The sequence below is a fragment of the Triturus cristatus genome, chromosome 6 (genome assembly GCF_964204655.1).
Source record: "Triturus cristatus chromosome 6, aTriCri1.1, whole genome shotgun sequence".
NCBI classification, from domain to species: Eukaryota; Metazoa; Chordata; class Amphibia; order Caudata; family Salamandridae; genus Triturus; species Triturus cristatus.
The window spans coordinates 1,839,948,832-1,839,966,092 of record NC_140589.1 but is presented as its reverse complement, the minus strand read 5'-3'; the positions used below and the strand labels follow the sequence as shown (position 1 = coordinate 1,839,966,092).

The 17,261-nt window shown below is 46.9% G+C and overlaps 1 protein-coding gene across 3 annotated transcripts in view; it reads right to left on the bottom strand.

Moving 5' to 3' along the window:
• The window catches only part of LOC146822157 (uridine-cytidine kinase-like 1), a 280,047-nt gene that overhangs the window by 133,094 nt on the left and 129,692 nt on the right, over nucleotides 1–17,261 (bottom strand). For all 3 annotated transcript variants that reach the window (XM_085613282.1, XM_085613281.1, XM_085613284.1), the window contains exons 4-5: nucleotides 10,801–10,971; nucleotides 10,470–10,541 (exon numbers count right to left, since the gene is read on the bottom strand). In XM_085613282.1, the coding sequence (XP_085469408.1) occupies nucleotides 10,470–10,541; nucleotides 10,801–10,971 (243 nt within the window). The remainder of the gene's footprint in view (nucleotides 1–10,469; nucleotides 10,542–10,800; nucleotides 10,972–17,261) is intronic.

Here is a 17,261-nt window from a genome sequence, read left to right as displayed (position 1 = left end):
GGGCGAGTGAGTAAGTGAAGGGATGGGTGGATGGCTGGATGGATGGATTAGTGAAAGGGTGAATGGATGAATGAAAGTGTGAATAGATGGATAATGAGCGAAAGGATGGATTGATGAGTGAAAGGGTGGATGATGAGCGAGTGAATGGGTGGATGGATGGGTGAAATGATGGATGAGTGATAGGGCCAATGGATGGATTCATGAGTGAATCAGTAGAAGGGTGGATGGATGGATGGATGGAAGGAAGGCTAAGCGAAAGGGTCAATGGAGTGAGAAAAGGAGGCCGGATAAATGACTGAAAAGGTGAATGGGTGGAAGGATGAGTGACTGGGTGGATGGATGAGTAAGTGAAAGGATGGCTGGGTGGGTGAAAGGGTAAATGGCTGGATGGATGAGTGGATAAATGGCTGGATGGATAAGTGTACGGATGGATAGGGTGAAAGGGTGGATGGATGGATGAGTGAAAATGTGGATGGAGGGATGGATGAGTGAAATGATGGATGGAAGGATACATGATGGATAGGTTTGCAAATGGATGAATATGATTGGACATAGATGGGATTACTTCTATAGTATTACCCAACCTCCTTTGATGTGTCTGTAAAACGTACCTTTTGTACCGAAGTTTTGTCCTGAATTTTGACCTCCTGTCCTGAATTTTTGTCCTGAATTTGGACTCTTTGTGCTGAATTTTTACCCTCACCGTCCTGAATTTGCACCCATGCCAGTTGGTCACCATACTCATGGGAAACAGTCCAACAATCGTTACACATTCCAATACAACTAGAACCCGCACAATTATTAACTAGTTAAGACACCAACATTTACGAATATCTGAGGTTCTTGTGGGAACTGGAGCAATCGCGGATCGTGAACCATTTCTCACGGGTTTATTTTCTGAGAGAAACTTCAGTGCACGTGGTAAGCGAGCACTACAAAGCACATTGTCACCCCAGGGCGGTAACATTCATTCTGATGTGCATGTGTACCTATGGCCATATGTCGGGTTGTGTGTGACGTTGAACCTAGTTAATAAGTAACGTTGTTCGCATTTTATATAGCGTCAAACACAAATTATATGGCATCATTGTAAAACCAAGAATAATCTTTAAAAAAAAAAAAGCGTGGGTAAAGTCACTTTTCCTGACTAACACCTTAATCACATATGTTGAAGCCTAAGGAAGACTCTGTGGGCGTGGGTAGCAATAGTGCAGCAGGTGCAGTGGCACCAGGGCTCACTGCACCCAATTAGAGGTTGTTTTATACTATCAAACCAGGGCATAGAAGCCCAATTCCTTTAATGGCACTAGGGCCCCGGACATCTTGTCTACGCCCCTGATAATTCTGAAGTTAGCGTGCGCACAGAAGCGGATTATGCAATTGCAGACTGCTGGCAGCGTGTGCCACGCTTAATATAAATGCGCCTTCTCCGGGGCGTGGGAGCCACATGTAGGCTGCGCCGGGATCGAAGGGACTTGGAATGCTGACGGGCCGGAATCCGCGAGCTGAGGTTACATCACAGCCCCATTAATGAGTAACGGGGAGAGGTGGAGGGCCAAAGGGCTGCGCCAGCTACACCGCATCCTGCTACGGCGACGAGCACACGGGCCCTGCACTGCACATAAAGAGCAGCGCTTCCCTCCGTCCAACTGTGTAATCTTGTGACCGCGGAAAGCAAACTCGAAACTCAGGAGCTCCCTCCCGGATTTACACAAACCCAATCCGGTGAGTTGTTGATTTAACCTTGCGGGCTAACGTGTAGCTTATCTACACAATGCCCTCACCAGTTTGAGACATTTGCTCGCTGTAATAAATAGCTATTGTTGCAGTTTTTGTTTTATTTAAACAGCTTCTGACGTATTTGGGCCCTGCAACTGGGAACGGCGATGTAAAATGTTCCGTGTTTAGTTTAGAAGGGAATATAGCTTTTCGATAATATGGCTCCTACTAAAAATGTAATGCTTTTAAAAATATGTTTCTTTATTGCAAAATAACATTACGCCGTTGGTTACATTGCTGGCTCTGGACATAATTTACAAACTCTTGTAAACATTTTGAACGGCGTAGGGAAGAGATTTACTCAAGTAATTCGGTAAATTGCTGACTATGGAAAAACGAGGCTTGTGTTCTGCTCCCGGCACCTCGCTTGACCTTAGTGTGTGATCCTGGGCATATCACTTCGCTGTTCTGCACCATACCTCGTTCATGTACCAATGTTGGTAGCGCTTAGAACTTCGCTAAATGGCTGTTTGTGGTATAAAAGCTTAGTATGAAGTTTGATATAAAATCTTGGATATTTATTGTGTCTGATGTGCTCGGTAATGAACAGTATCAGGACGTTTGTCGCAGAGTAACCCGTCCGGTGCGAATGGCGAAACAAGCGCGCGCGGCAGCAGGGGGAACGGGATAGAGGAGGGAGCCTGGGCTGGTTTCCCTTGCGGGAGCGAGCACGTTAATTACAAACATATGGTCTGAAAGCTCGCTCCCGCAAGGGAATCGCCAGACGTGCACGCGTTACCATTGGAAGCAATGCAACGCGTGCACGTTTTTGCCCGCACAGCTGTGTCCATGGCTAAAGGTCTTTTTCCTATGCAGCGCATGTGCGCTGCGTAGGCGAGACCTTAAAAGGAACGTCAGATTGCAGGGTGGCGCCTACATGCAACTCTGTGCCATCACATGGCAAAGGCCACCACCTGCCAGCATGCGTAGAGTACTTGCTTTGAAATATTCTGGACAGAGCCTATGCCTGGGGTTATGCAAAAGGTGAGGAACCTGTGGTTAGAAGTATCCATCAGGAAGATAACTCACGTGCTGTGCATTATGGAATGGTGAATCTCATGTTACTGCCTCTATATTTTGTGATCTACCTTTTCGGAGTAGGTTTTAAGTGGTGTTTAGGCAAAATGCACTCCACAGAGATTTAATCTCATTCACCTTGGCTTTGAAACCCCGCCCCAGAAAATGTCTCAGATGTTCCATTTAAATAATTACTTTCAGAAATATTAGTTATAAACGTTTTAACTAGGTTTTATGGGATCCTACAACAAAATACTCTGCTGTTTATTATAAAGAAAATGATATGATGGAGAATCACTGTTCATATTTCTTGAACCAAGATAGGACCCTTTGTTTTCTAGTCACAAAAGAGGTATAACAACAATTTGAGGGTTTGGATCTCATAACCTGTTCTCAGGTGATAGTGGTAGGCTCAGGAATGTGATCTACTGTACTGTACCACATAAGAAGCCGCACTGTGTGCATCAATGTAAATTCCCATGTAGAAGGTATGTATACAGCGTCTGCCCTTGAGCACCGTGGACTTGGCAGAATGAGAGGGGTCTAACCACTGGACCCATGTAGAGGTTAATAGACTGGAGCGGGTTCATGATAGAATCAAAGCGGTTTCGCGGTAAAACTGGAGCTGCATCATAAGCTGCACTGAAAAGTACATTTGATGAATGAAACCAGCCCATGACCGCCCACCAATATTTGTGTGAAACGCCCTGCTGCTGCGTGCCAGACATAAATAAAACATAAGAATACTGAAACCATGGGCAACATGCTCTGAACAGGAAACACACTAGCTTTCACTGTTTTAGGCAAAGACTGATTTGGCTTCGCTGAAAGATTTAGTAAGGCTCTGGTACCTTCATCCATATAACTGGCTCTTCCTCAGCAGCTTGAACTTTAAGCAGCAATATTATGGGGAACAAAACCTCACTGTATACTGATGCCACATACAGGGCTTCTGAATGGTCATTAAACACAAGACCAAAGAAGAAAGTCAAAACTGACATACAAGCTCAGAGCACCATGCACAAGATTACTCCAGCTAAAATCCTTATGGCCAGAGTGGCAGAGAGTACTCCACACATTTTCCGACAGCGTTCTACTTGGATCTTGTGTCCTGGATGAAGGACAGAAAGGAATGGTGAAACCAAAATAATTTTTGACGTCTGGACTAAAGAGATTGTGAGAGCCCTGAGGAAGTCAGAGATGCAAACGCATCAAGTCTGACGAAACACATGTTGGCTATATGAAGAACATTGTAGCATGCCAGGAGAGGATTAATTGTGACCTTTGAAGAAAGCATCTTGAAAATAAACGAACTAGAAAGAAGACGGACTGGACTATAATTCTTCAAAACACATATAGTGGTGCTCAGGAACATCTGTTTCTTGTTGTAGGACAGGATTTATCTAGTCCATATATGTGGGCATTAGTGGCTGCCCTCTTCCTTGGAGCACATTGTTAGACCTGTCAGCCCTTTGGGTGGTCCCTCCTCATCATTATTTATTTTGTCCCACGTTTGCCTCAAACCCTGTTTGAATTTTTCCTTTTTGGGAACCACCAGACTTTTTAGTGTTGCTGCAGATTCAGGGAGCCATTTTATCTACCCCTGAAACTTCTGTCTGAGGGCCTGGAGCACAAAATGGTGGCCACCTGTGACATCACCAGCATCCACTGGAACCTACTAGCACCTTCCAGAACATTCCAGAACCCTGTGACAGTTGGAGGCGGTTTAGAATGTTGGGAAGCTAAGACAGAGAGTTGGCAGTTGGAGCTGGCAGTTGGCACCTGACTGGTGAAGAGTGAGCAGCAGAAACCTGAAGGAGGAAGGAGTGAGGCAGCAGGGGTGGAAACTTGTGCCTGGAGTGGGGTCCATAAACCCACCCTTGATACTAGTCCCTACTGACTGAGCCCAGCCTGGAGCCCTGTGTGGGAAGAAGCAAGAAAAAAACCATCCTAAGGACCTGGACAGCAGGAACAGGCCTTAGAATCCAAGAACAGCAAGATCCTGACCTGGATACTGGTTTCCCTGGAGTCTGACGTCGAGTAGCCTGGAGACCTGGAGCCCGAGGTGGAGAAGCGGCGCTGACTGGAAAAGCAGACGTCGTACCCGGAGCCGCCAGAGGTCGAGAGAGGGCGCCGACGGAGGTCGGAGAAGTACCAGAGGTCAAGGAAGAAGTCACCCGAGGTCGAGTGAGCGGCGTTGACGGGGGAGTGAAGTCCGCCCTCCGGAGTCGCCGGAGACCGAGGTGAAGTGTGCCGGAGGTCGGGAGTGGAGATCGCACTCCGGAGTCGCCGGAACCTGAGGAGAGGAGCACCGGAGGTCGGGAGTGGGGATCGCACTCCGGAGCCGCCGGAAGTCGACATCGAGCCAAGGCCGGCCGACGTCATCGAACCTGAGGTCGCCATCGGATCGGAGCCGCCCGAAGTCGACATCGAGTCAAGACTGCCCGACGCCATCGAATCGGAGGTCGAGATCGAGCCGAGGCCGCCGACATCGAACCGGAACCGCCTACCGGCGTCGTCAAGAACTGACATTGTGCCGAGGCCGCCGACATCGAACCGGAACCACCTCACGGCGTCGACACGACTCCAGCGGCATCGGAGCTTCAGAAAAAGGGCAGTAAGTGGAATAGAGGGCGCCAAAGGCCCTGTGGAATCCTAAGAGACTACTCTAGGGGTTAGAGAGGTGCTGGAACCAGCTGGACTGTGCCAGGGGTGAGCGGAGACTAATTTAGAGGGGTTGTGTAGAGTGAGAGAGCCAGGTCTCTGGTATTCCCCCCTTGATCTACCTCAGTTTAGGCCTCAGCCTTGTCCAAGCCAGGGAGTAGACACCCACAAGCCTTCCACATCACCACAAGCTGTGCCTGGGCCAAATCAGCCCATAGAAATTTAAATGTGATCTGATTCCATGAGTGTCACTGTCAGCTTTTAATTATTTATTGAGGGCACTGTATTTATTGTATTTAACCTATTTATTGCTTCACTGTATTTATTGTTCCACAGTATTTATTGTTGCACAATATTTATTGGTTTACAGTATTTATTGCCTCAGAATATTTAATTGCCTGTATGTATTGCACTTATATTTATACCTTCCTTATTTATAATCACCCCTATTTATTGAATCATTAAGACAGTATTTATTTGATCTGCACTATTTAAAAAGCTTTGTATATTGTGATTGTGTATTATTTATCTAATCAGCAACTAAGAGAAAAAGAAGATAAAGAAAGATATTTTCATAATTTTTACGGTGTAGTGTCGTTTTTGGAACGGATGCACGCATGGTTATTGTATGGGTATGCCGTATGCTTAGCACGGTGCCCGATTCCTGACCACTCGAGCCAAGCTACCACTGTATGTCTTGGAAAGACTCCGTTACCACCAACCCTTACCGGTGTGGGAGTGGGGTATTTCCAACACACATAATTTGAGATTTTTTGTATTTGACTGTGGGGATTACAGATAAATTTACGCAAAGAGCCTTGCCACATTCAGTCTTTTTTAACTTTTCACAGGACTTCTACATGCCGGAAGGTAGCGCAGTTTGGCTCCACACAGACGCTGTTCAGCTACAGAAAGGACGTGCGTGGCCTATATAAGTGCCACTCCCTATAGCCCAATAGTGCTTCGGGAATGTATGAAGGGACGCCCACATAGCCACCTGGCAAATGTTTAAGACAGGTACTCGGTTTGCCAAAGTAGTAGACGCAGCTCTGCAACTGGTGGAATGAGAAGGCAGTCCTCCCGGACACTGCTTTTTGGTCAGTGAGTACCACATTTTAAAGCAGAGCACGATCCAGCAAGACTTGCATTTTTTCATTCCAGAGAGCCTGACAAAGAACTGACAGTCCACACAGTGGTCTTTGGTACGATCTATGTAGAATATCAACGCTCTCTTGGGGTCCAGGCAATGAGGTCTCTCCCCCTACATAGAGGGGTAAGGCTGAAGACAGAACGCCAGCAGGGTGATGGTCTGATCGACGTAGAATGGCATCTAAAGTTTTGGCAGGAAGGATGCCCGAGCCCGTAGAACCAGTTTGTCTGGTAAGAAATGTACTGCAGAGTGATTGAAGCATACTCACGCTGTACTGGAGGTGATGGCGATGAGGAACACAGACTTGATATTAAAGAGCCGTAAAGGAACGCAGTGAAGCTTCTCTGAGTGAACACCAGAAACGTCAGGACCAGATTAAAATCTCATTGGGGCATTGAAAAGGGGGAACATATGTTGAAGATCTTAAAAAAAAAACGGCATCACAACTGAGGACTTAAACAGAGAGGGTTGATCAGAAAATTGTACGGAGACCGAAAGGTGACCCTTAACTGTGCCCAAAGCACCGCCTTGCCGGGCAAGAGACAGAACAAACAGAATGTCAGGTAACTTGGCCTAGAGATGATGAAATTGGCATGTAAGCATCAAGCTACAAATTTGTCCCAGGACAGGCGTATACAGTTTTCATCGAGGGATGCCTAGCTGCCAAGATGACATCAACCAACTCTAGAAAAGGTCAAAAGCGTTCAGCTGTCGCTGCTCAATCTACATGCATGAAGGTGGAGACTGCCAAGGCCGGGGTGCAGAACCCTGCCCTGTTGTGACAGCAGGTCGTCCTGGAGAAGCAGCCTGATTGAAGGACATATGCTCAAGCCCAGGAGTTCCGGATGTCGCACTCTTTGCCCAATCCAGAGCCACTAGAATGACTTGGGGCCCAGTCTATCCTAATTTGAGAACTCTGACAGGAGTGGTATCATCAGAAAGGCATACAGCAGGCCAAAGTTCAACTTGAGGGGGATTGCGTCTCAGAGTGAGAGAGGTCTTGAAAACTCCAATTCTTAGGAATGCTGACATTGCAAGTTCTTGGTTGTGGTGAAATGAACAAGCAGAGGTTCTCCCCATTCATGGAAGAGGCTATGCACCACCCCTGGGTGGTAACAGCCATTTGAGATCAACAATGTGTCGAAGGCTGAGCTTGTCTGCCCTGGTAGTCAATAATCCTGCAACAAAATTCCTTGGTGATTCTGCCATTTCCAGAGGTGCAAGGCCTTCTGGCACAGGGTCCATGGCCCCAACCCACCCAGTTTGTTGCAGTACCACCTGGTGGTGGTGAGCATCTGCGCTAGCCTTCCCTTGATGGGCGGAAGGAAGGCTTTCTATGCCCAGTAGATAGCCCTCCGCTCAAGAAGGCTGATATGGAGCAGGGTGCTGCGCCGGAGATCAGAGAGCTCCGATCTCCACCTCTACCAGATAACTGCCCAATCCAGAAGCGATTAATCGGTCATCACTGTCCGCTATGGGTGAGAAAGGGAAAGGGGTCTGCTGTTGAACCAATCAGGGTCCAGCAACCACCACTGCAGATCTTCTGCAGTCTCCTCTGAAATCTGAACATGAACAGTGAGGACCCCTTGATGTTAGGCTCAGACTTTAGATCCCCACTGCAGAACCCGCATATGCCACCTGGTGTGCTCAACCAGCAGGATGCAGGAGGCCATCAGTCCAAACTGCTTCAGTGTGTGTGTGTGGGGGGAGGGGTGGGGGGGGGGAAGAGAGGGGGCACGAAACCGAACCATACCCAGAATGGCTCCAATGAAGGAGGTGTCTGAGAAGGAGTCAGGTGTGACTTTCAAACATTGATAGTGAACCCCAAAGGTGACAGGAGGTTCACCGTAGACTGGTAGTGGTTGATGACTGCCTGAGCCAAGCCCGCCTTAAACAGTCATCATCTCCATCACTTTCATCAACACCGGTGGGGCGCTGGTGAGGCAAAAAGTGAGCGCTGCAAACTTGAAAATGCTTCTGATCGACTGTGGAACAGCAGGACTGGGATATGGAAATAAGCATCCTGCAGGACCTGGGCCAGCATCTTGAATTTGTGTTTCCACAAGAAGACGGTTAGAGGGCGAAGATCTAAAATAGGACGAAGGTGCTCACCCTTTGGTACGAGGAAGTTAGCATGATTAAAACCCAGTTCGTACTTCCAAGGCCTGAACACCTCTTAATGGCCACTTTGGCCAAAAGGACCTGCACTTCCTACTGCAAGATGGACATGCTGCCCTGGTGGTGGTTAAAGGTGCATCGGGATGGCAAGAAAGGGCAGGCATAGCCCGTATGTACAATTTTGAGGCCCAACTTGTCTGAACTGATGGCCTGCCACCTTTGGAAGAATATCGTATCTGGCCTCCGAAAAGGTGGCTGTGTGACAGCAAGGACACACTAAAGCGGTTTTGCAGCAGATGAAGGGATGGAGCACTGAGCTGCAAGTTGTCCCTACAGTCCTGGGTGTTGCATTTGAGAACCATGGGCTTGCCCACGAAAGGGCTGAAAGGCCTGCTGGGCTGGTAGAAGGGTCTGCATTTGTCAACAATGAAAGCCAACAAATGTAGTCGCGGAAAAGGGTGGAATTGTCAGTGGAATGGTCTGGTGGGGGCTAAAGAATGTGCTTTGGCCCTTTGTTCCTTAAACAGTTCTAGGGATGAATTCACTTTGTTGGCAAAGAGGTAAGAGCCCCCAAAAGGCATGTCCATCATGGATGATTGGACATCCCACAAAAAAGCGCACTGTCCTCATCCGGGCTTGGCACCGAAGTGCCGCACTGGCACCCACTGCTTGATCTAAGCGATAGGTCTTGTCCACGCCAAAATGTATTGTGAATTTCGCAGCATCACATCATTCTGAATAGCATGAATGAGGGATGCCCAAAGGTAGTCCAGAAGAGCCAGTAAAACATGTGCCACTGTGTCCCAAAGGGCATGGAAGTAGCAGCTTAGAAGACAGCGAGTGTTCGCTAACTTCAGAGTAAGGCAGGGACTTTACTTTTGATTTCTACCAGTTGCGTGGTGGACGATTCTAAAATTTGCCAACCAAGTTTGGCCTTGCATGCCTATGTATTTCCCTTTGTGCAGTCACCACAGGTACTGGAGTTATGCTTCGAAACCAGACACTAAAGAACCACTTCTTGAGGATCCATCACAGACCTCTGTTTATAACAGTTCCTACACGGCTTAGGGGGTGATTTTTTCTTGCACATTGGAAAAAATGTTGACGCAAATGGTCTTGAAAACCAAGGAGCTCTGGATCCGCATTTGAAAGCATGGAAATTAAGGACTGACGTCAGCACAAATGGATGGAGCTTACATGCCACTCCGCTCGTTATTGCCAGAGTGGAACAATGTTGCCGCAAACCTGAAAGAAGCCACCTACCAGCATGCAGGAGAACTGCTCTAAAGCTTCTGTATCCAGTGTGATGCCTAGGGGAATATTCACAAGGTGAGTGATCTACAGTTAGAAGGTTTTACACCCATACCAAAGTGATTTAACGCACATCTTTCTTAGTTACTGGTTATTTACAATTTAGCGTCTCTTTCTGCTAAAACAGGAAGTTTTACTTTGCCAACAGATATTTTTCTGGATAAGAGAACAAAATCTGATTGATTTTTTTGTTCAACTTTACATACTTGAAAGATACTTTTTTGTTGTTGTTTATTTCATGCTGGAGGAGGCAAAATAGGATTGCTTAATTTACATAATTTTAGAAATGTAAACGATAGGCTAACTCTTGTCATTCACAGGCAAAGACATTTTTGTGGTTGCACATCACTATCAGATAACTGTTGATGACAACTTATTGTTCTTTAACCTTTTGCACACAGTTTCTGGAATATGGGCACCGAATACATACCTTCAGAAGTTCCTTGTTGGCAAAAGAGAGTATCCCCTCAAATATCACAACGTTTGCTCCATGAACTGTTTTCTGAAAGCAAAGGAAAAAGGTAAAAAGCTGGAATTTATTTTTTTAATAATTGTTAACAAATGGCCAATTTAGCTTCCCCCTTCCTCCTCCTCCCTCCTCTATTTACTACGGCTGAGTGGTGCAGATGTACAGGGAATTCTTTTACAAATGTATTGTATACTATGACACCATTCCCTTCTGCAGGTTTGGATGTGGCCTCCATAAACAGAACTCAAACCAAAATCACATCTGGACAAACGTAGGGACATTTTCTCCATACCCAGTCCTTCCGCCGGCTGTGCGTGGTGAAATCGTACACAGGCACCTTCACACTTTTCCCTTTCTTCAACTTCCGCAGAACAGTAACTAGCAGGTCAAAATCAAAGGCATCAGGATGGTCAAAGTTGTACTCATTTTTGGCAGCTTGTTCCTCTTCCTCCTTGTTCAACACCTGGTGAAAACAGAAACAGAGATTGGATGAATGGAGAGAGGCATGAAAGATTATAAGTGAGAAGCAGTAATGCACAGTATGTAAAGGGCAGCAAGAGCAAAGTGACAAAACCTACAAGATACTGGGACAAAAAACAAAACCGGTTTAAAAAAAAAAAAAGAAATCGGAACAGATGAAGAAGATACACAAATGACAAACTGAGAATAGTTGAGTGATGCTCAACAATCAGTTGCTCTTTTTCCATCATCTATGGAGTTGCAGAAACATTCTCTCACTGTCGCAAACTTCCCACATCTCAAACAGACTAAGTGGGTTAGATTGGCCCCAAAGTGGATAAATTAGGTCAGACAGATTGTAAAAGATAAACAGTTGTAACTGAAAAAGACCTCCAGCATGGAGGTGGAGAGTAAAAGGGAATGATCTCCATAGATCAGCTCTAAGACGCATCCTACTCAATAGCACTGAGACATGGGTAAAAAGACCAACACATCTAAAAGTATCTACATGATGAGCAGGGTGCCCACTGCACACAATACCCTGGTCTTCCATGCGCGTCGACATACTGCTGAAGAGGAGATGCCACGCCTTAGCTCACTACTTCGCACAAAACTGGAGTCAGAAGGGAAAGATAAGCATATATTACATTTTTCTGGTTGAACAAGTCCCTTTCAGGTGGATACTCTATTTAACTGCAGATTCTCTTCACCTTGTGAGTACCTGCGGGCACCAGACGGTCGAAAACACTTAAAAGCAGTGCTCCTGCATGCCAGTAGGTGGCGCCACGATACTGCGTGTCACTCTTGTTTCACTCAGTAAGTGACGATCGGAGGAACATATAAGCACCATCCAGGTGTGCGGACATCAATTTCTTTAGTGAGCTTATCCGGGCCTCGAGATGCAGAGGCCACCAGTGAACTGGCAGAACCAGTGTGCAGATTCCTAAACTAGGACCTTTGTAGATGGATGAGAGACCACTACACGAACAAGCATTGAAAATGCAATAGGTCTCGCCTTTAAGTTAAAGCCATTTGCTTGGCTAATGGTATTGTATTCTAGCTTTGCATTCTTTAGTGTATATTTGTGATTAGTTGTATGTAGTTAGAATTGTTTTGTTAGCTGTGTAGTAGTTTCAAGCATAATGTTAGTAAGAAAAGAGCAGTGTTTCAGATTTGGGAGGTGAATGAATAGAAGAATATATGTATTAATTTCGTATAGTGAGGATTACAATAGCATGAGGCAGACGAAAGGGGGGAGGGGAGAGCAAATGTATGCACTTATCACAAATATACACTAAATAATGCAAAGCTAGAATACAATACCATTAGCAAAGCAAATGGCTTTAATTTAATCGAAGCCAAGGGCGGTTCAGTGGAGGGCTGAACAGAACCCCCCGAATTTTGCCACGAAAAAAAAGCAAGGTTTGTGCTACAAAACTAAAAAATGTGCAGTATTTTTGCAGCAGGCAGAACATATGCTTATAACAAAAATACCGCTTGGCCGCTACTGGAGACTGATAAGTCTCTTTCTGCGACAAGACAGTGTCGAGCAGCACTGTGCCATGGAACAGGAGGGTGTCTAATGCCAGCGAGGGCATATCTAAAGTTGAAAACTCAGCTGTCTCTAGCATCGTAAAGCCACTATTCCTAAAATGCGCAGTGCGGCAGGGGTCAAATGGAGTGGCAGGGACACAAACTTGCGAGTGAGCGGGCAATGGCGGTGAGGAGGGCGCCATGAGTGGTCTAGAGTTGTTGGAGAAGGTGTTTCCCAAAGGGAGAGGGGAGGGACAGGAGAGGGTGACAGCTTAGGAGCGAGGATGTGGAGTTACGGCCAGATCTGCAGATTTTGGACCTGGGATACCAGGTTTGAGTCCCAGCGTCGGCGCAACACCCTGTTATTCTGGGCAGGTCAGTTAATTGCAAATACATTAATCTCACCAGTGCCTTAAAAAACGTGCTCAATGTAATTGAAGGTCATGCAAAGTTTTCAAATAAGAGTAGAGCTTACACTATATAAATCAGCAAAAAATAGACCCTGCTAACCTTTTGCTCAGCCTCCCTGTAATGGCTCAGCACCGAGCAGAGTTAATAAAAGAAGGATCAGCCTCAATTTATTTAGAATGCCAATGTTTGCAGGCCCTCTTGTAAAAATTGCAGGAGTTTTACAATCGCTATATCCGGGGGGGTGGGTGGGGGGGGGGTGGGGGGAGGGTGTTAGCTACATGCTGGTTTATTGGTGAGCAGCAGTGGATTTGAAAGAGGCTATGACGTAGGATCAATATGTGTTATACAAACTGGAATTTGTCATGGAGGGCACCCTGTAGTGCTGCAGCCCCCACTCAGAAAGGTTGAATGACATTATTATTGTGCCCAAATACGTCACGCTTGAACCGCTTAGACTTGGACACAAACAAATTTCACGCTCAAAATGGCGCAGTCTTTCTTCTGTTTTGCGGAACATGGTAGTGAAATTCTGCACACTGTTTTTTGCTAAACTTACAATACTGTTAGGAAACCACGTTCCTGAAAATCTGACTCGGTTTTACATTCATTTCCACGTTGCAAGGTCTGAGTAATCAGCAGTTGCTACATAAAAGCAAGCATTTACAAATAAAATGCGAGCTAAAACAGTGCTTCTGTATAAAAACAAACTGTGTGCTCCGAGGCGGGGGTGGGGGGGCTGAAGCAAGGAGAGGCTCCCTAAACGGACGTGTGCTCCGAGGTGGGGGTGGGGTGCCGAGGGGGGGCAGTTGGGGGAGGCTGCCCGAGCAGCCATTACGAGCGTGCCGACGGCGCTGAAAATCCTCACTTCGACAATAGTGAGCGCTTAGCCCTGCTTTCCCTCCTCACCTGCCCTCTCTGCTCCAACTACTGTCACGGCTTTCCCCAGACGGTGGCAGCGGCTCTTGTAGCGGTCTCTCCAGCTCTCACACACTACCCCGTCCTCCGCTCTCAAACCTCAACCCGGGCTTCCGCCCTCCGCTGCCACATGCCAGGTCTGAAATCTAACACAAGCACAATCCCCAAAAAGTTCAAATACGCACTTCAAACAATCTGCTTACACTAAACAGTGCTTCCGTATAAAAACAGACTGTGTGCTCCGAGGCGGGGGGCTGAAGCAAGGAGAGGCTCCCTGAGCGGACGTGTGCTCCGAGGCGGGGGTGCAAAAGCAAGGAGAGGCTGCCAGAGCGTGCCAACGGCGCTGAAAATGAAAAGAAAAGAGTGCCTACTGTGTTTCAAAGGAGAGCATGTAAAGCCGCCAGTAAACGATCCAGTCCCGGTGGGCAGGGCCAAAAGAGGGCAGGGTGGCAACCAGGAGGGACTAAAAACCCTCCGGTACAATCAACAAAGTATGTTCAGAATAATCACGGACGACAAACGACGCACGCCAATGAAAATTGCAGGCGGAGCCGAGACACGACTTCTGGAACCGTATTGATTCCAAGAAGCCCTCGCATGGCAAGAGCAGCGCATGGGCGCTGCTAACGCCAGGCGAGACCTAAAAAGGGAGGTGGGAGGGTGGTGAGGAATCTGGTTAGACAGACTATCCACCAGAAAAGGCGTTAGCGAAGGTAAGCAGCTTGTTGTTCAGATAAGATACTTCTAATTGCAGATTCCTCACCTTGTGAATAGATACAAAAGCATTACCTCCCATGGTGTAAGCTCTGTGGAAGGCTCAGACCAAAAAGACCAGCAGGGCCAAACAGGCAAAATGCCACCCGAGGTGCCAGACTGTAGAGGCAGTAGTGCTTAATCAACGTATGAACTGATGCCCAGGTGGCTGCCTGACAGATATCCAGGACAGACTGAGTGTGCCAACGCAGTGGTAGCAGCTTTTGTTCTGGTGGAATGAGCCCTCAGACCATTTGGGGCTGCTTCTTATCCAACGTGTAGCAGATTTTAATACAGAGAAAATTACACTGCGAGATGTTCTGCTTATACACTTCCTTGCCATTCTTTGCTCCAAAGAACCCCCACAATTAGCGGATTGTCCGTCGTTTGTTTCTTGGTGCGATTGATGTACAAATTGAGCATTCTGTTGGAATCCAAATGATGGATTCGTTTCCTGTTTCAAGGAATGAGGTGGAGCAAAGAAGGTTAGAATAGGATAGCATGTCCAACATGAAAAGAAATAACCATCTTTAGTAGGAACACTGCTCAAGTCCTTTACACCAGTTTCTCTGCTAAAATAGTGGTGTGAGGAGGCTGGAATGAGAAGGCCTGAAGCTCACACACTGCATGCTGATGTCATTGAAATAAAGATGGTTTTTAAGGTGAGCAGGTGCAATGAACAACTATGCATTGGTTCAAAAGTGATCCATATGAGGAACTTGAGGATGGAGTAGTTTCTTTTCTGTAACTCCAGTTCTGTAGTAGGGGTATCTCTGTTATAGTCATAATCTAGTGAATAGTCCCGCCCATGTGCGTGGACCCCGGAGCAATAAAAAATAATCTCTAAAAGGTGACAAATCATGCAGACCTGCATACACCTTTAAGAGAGAATTTAATTTAAAGACAGATAATGCAGCCTATACCCACAGGCTACACTGTCCAGTACTTCAACTAGAATTCCACCAACATCCACAAACAGCCCTGCCTGTCTAGTTTTTCTCCACAAAGGAAAAAACCCTGCCTCTACCAGCAAAAGCCTCTGGAATGATAGAGAGGAAGGAGAGGACAGACAAGCCCCATAGGCTGCCATTATGTGGCTTGGAACAGGATACTGTGCCTTTAAGAAAACTTTCCAGTTTTCCAGAACTTTCCCCAGTATCCCAGAATGCCCAGCAGGTCCCATTTACTTTCAGTTCTTTTTGAAGGCGTAGCACGCCAGACCTGTAGCATTCTACATATGAATAAGTATCTCTCCACCGGGGAGGAGGGCGGGCGCTTATGACTATAACAGAGATACCCCTACTACAGAACTGGAGTTACAGAAAAGAAACTACTCCTTCTGTAGTAGGGGATCTCTGTGTATAGTCATAATCTAGTGAATAGAATGGCAAGCCCATCCCCACACAACAAAAGCGGTGGAGAACCCACAAGACACTACCACTACTGTGCGAACAGATTTCGCAGCGAAGCCTGCCTAACCTGAGCATCTGCCCTGGCATCCGTGTCCAGACAGTAATGCGCAGCAAAGGTATGGACCGACTTCCAAGTGGCCGCCTTGCAGATTTCCGCAATCGGAACATTACGCAGCAAAGCCGTCGTGGCAGCTTTGCCCCTGGTGGAATGAGCCTTAGGTTTACCCCCTAAGGTCTTATTAGCCTTTTGATAACACAATTGAATGCAGGACACAATCCACCGAGAAATGGACTGCTTAGAGGTCGCAAGACCCGTCCTGACTGAGCCATAGTTAACAAACAATTGGTCAGACCTACGAATATCCTTGGTCTTATCCAGATAAAATTTCAACACCCTCCGAACATCCAGGGAATGGAGAGACCTTTCCGCTGGCAACGAGGGATTCTGAAAGAACGTAGGTAAAGTTATGGTCTGGTTGACATGAAAATCAGAGATAACCTTAGGAAGAAATTTAGGGTGAGTACGCATCACAACCTTAGCAGCATGAAATACAGTACAAGGTTCTTGACAACATAATGCCTGAACTTCACTCACCCTGCGGGCCGATGTAATGGCCACTAGGAACGCCGCCTTCCAGGATAGGTGCTGCAATGAAGCCTTGTGAATGGGTTCAAAAGGCTCCTTCATCAGTCTGGACAGCACCACATTCAAGTCCCAGGAAGGCGAGGGAAGTCTGACGGGAGGAAACACTTTCTTCAAGCCTTCCAAAAAATCCTTGACCACAGGGATCTGAAAGAAGGAAGTCTGTGAAGGGCATTTCCTGTAAGCAGTCAAAGCAGCCAGATGAACCTTAATGGAATGGAAATTAAGGCCAGACTGCGCCAGATGTAAAAGGTATGGAAGGATGACATCTTCCTTACATGTCGTCGGATCAAAGTTCTTGGACTTACACCAGATACAGAACCTCTTCCACTTGTAAGCATAGGATGTTCTAGTGGAAGGTCGCTTAGACTCCTTTAGAATGTCCATACAATCGTCTGGTAGATTCAGATGGCCATATTGCACTATTTCAGGAGCCATGCCGCCAAACTCAAAGACGAGAGGTTGGGGTGCACCATCCGCCCCCCGAACTTCGTGAGAAGGTCCGGCCTGCACGGCAACCGCATGTGAGGAAGGAGAGACCGGTGAAGAAGGTCCGTGAACCACCACTGCCTGGGCCACTCCGGGGCGATCAGGATCATCCGCGCCCTGGACTGGGACAACTTGATG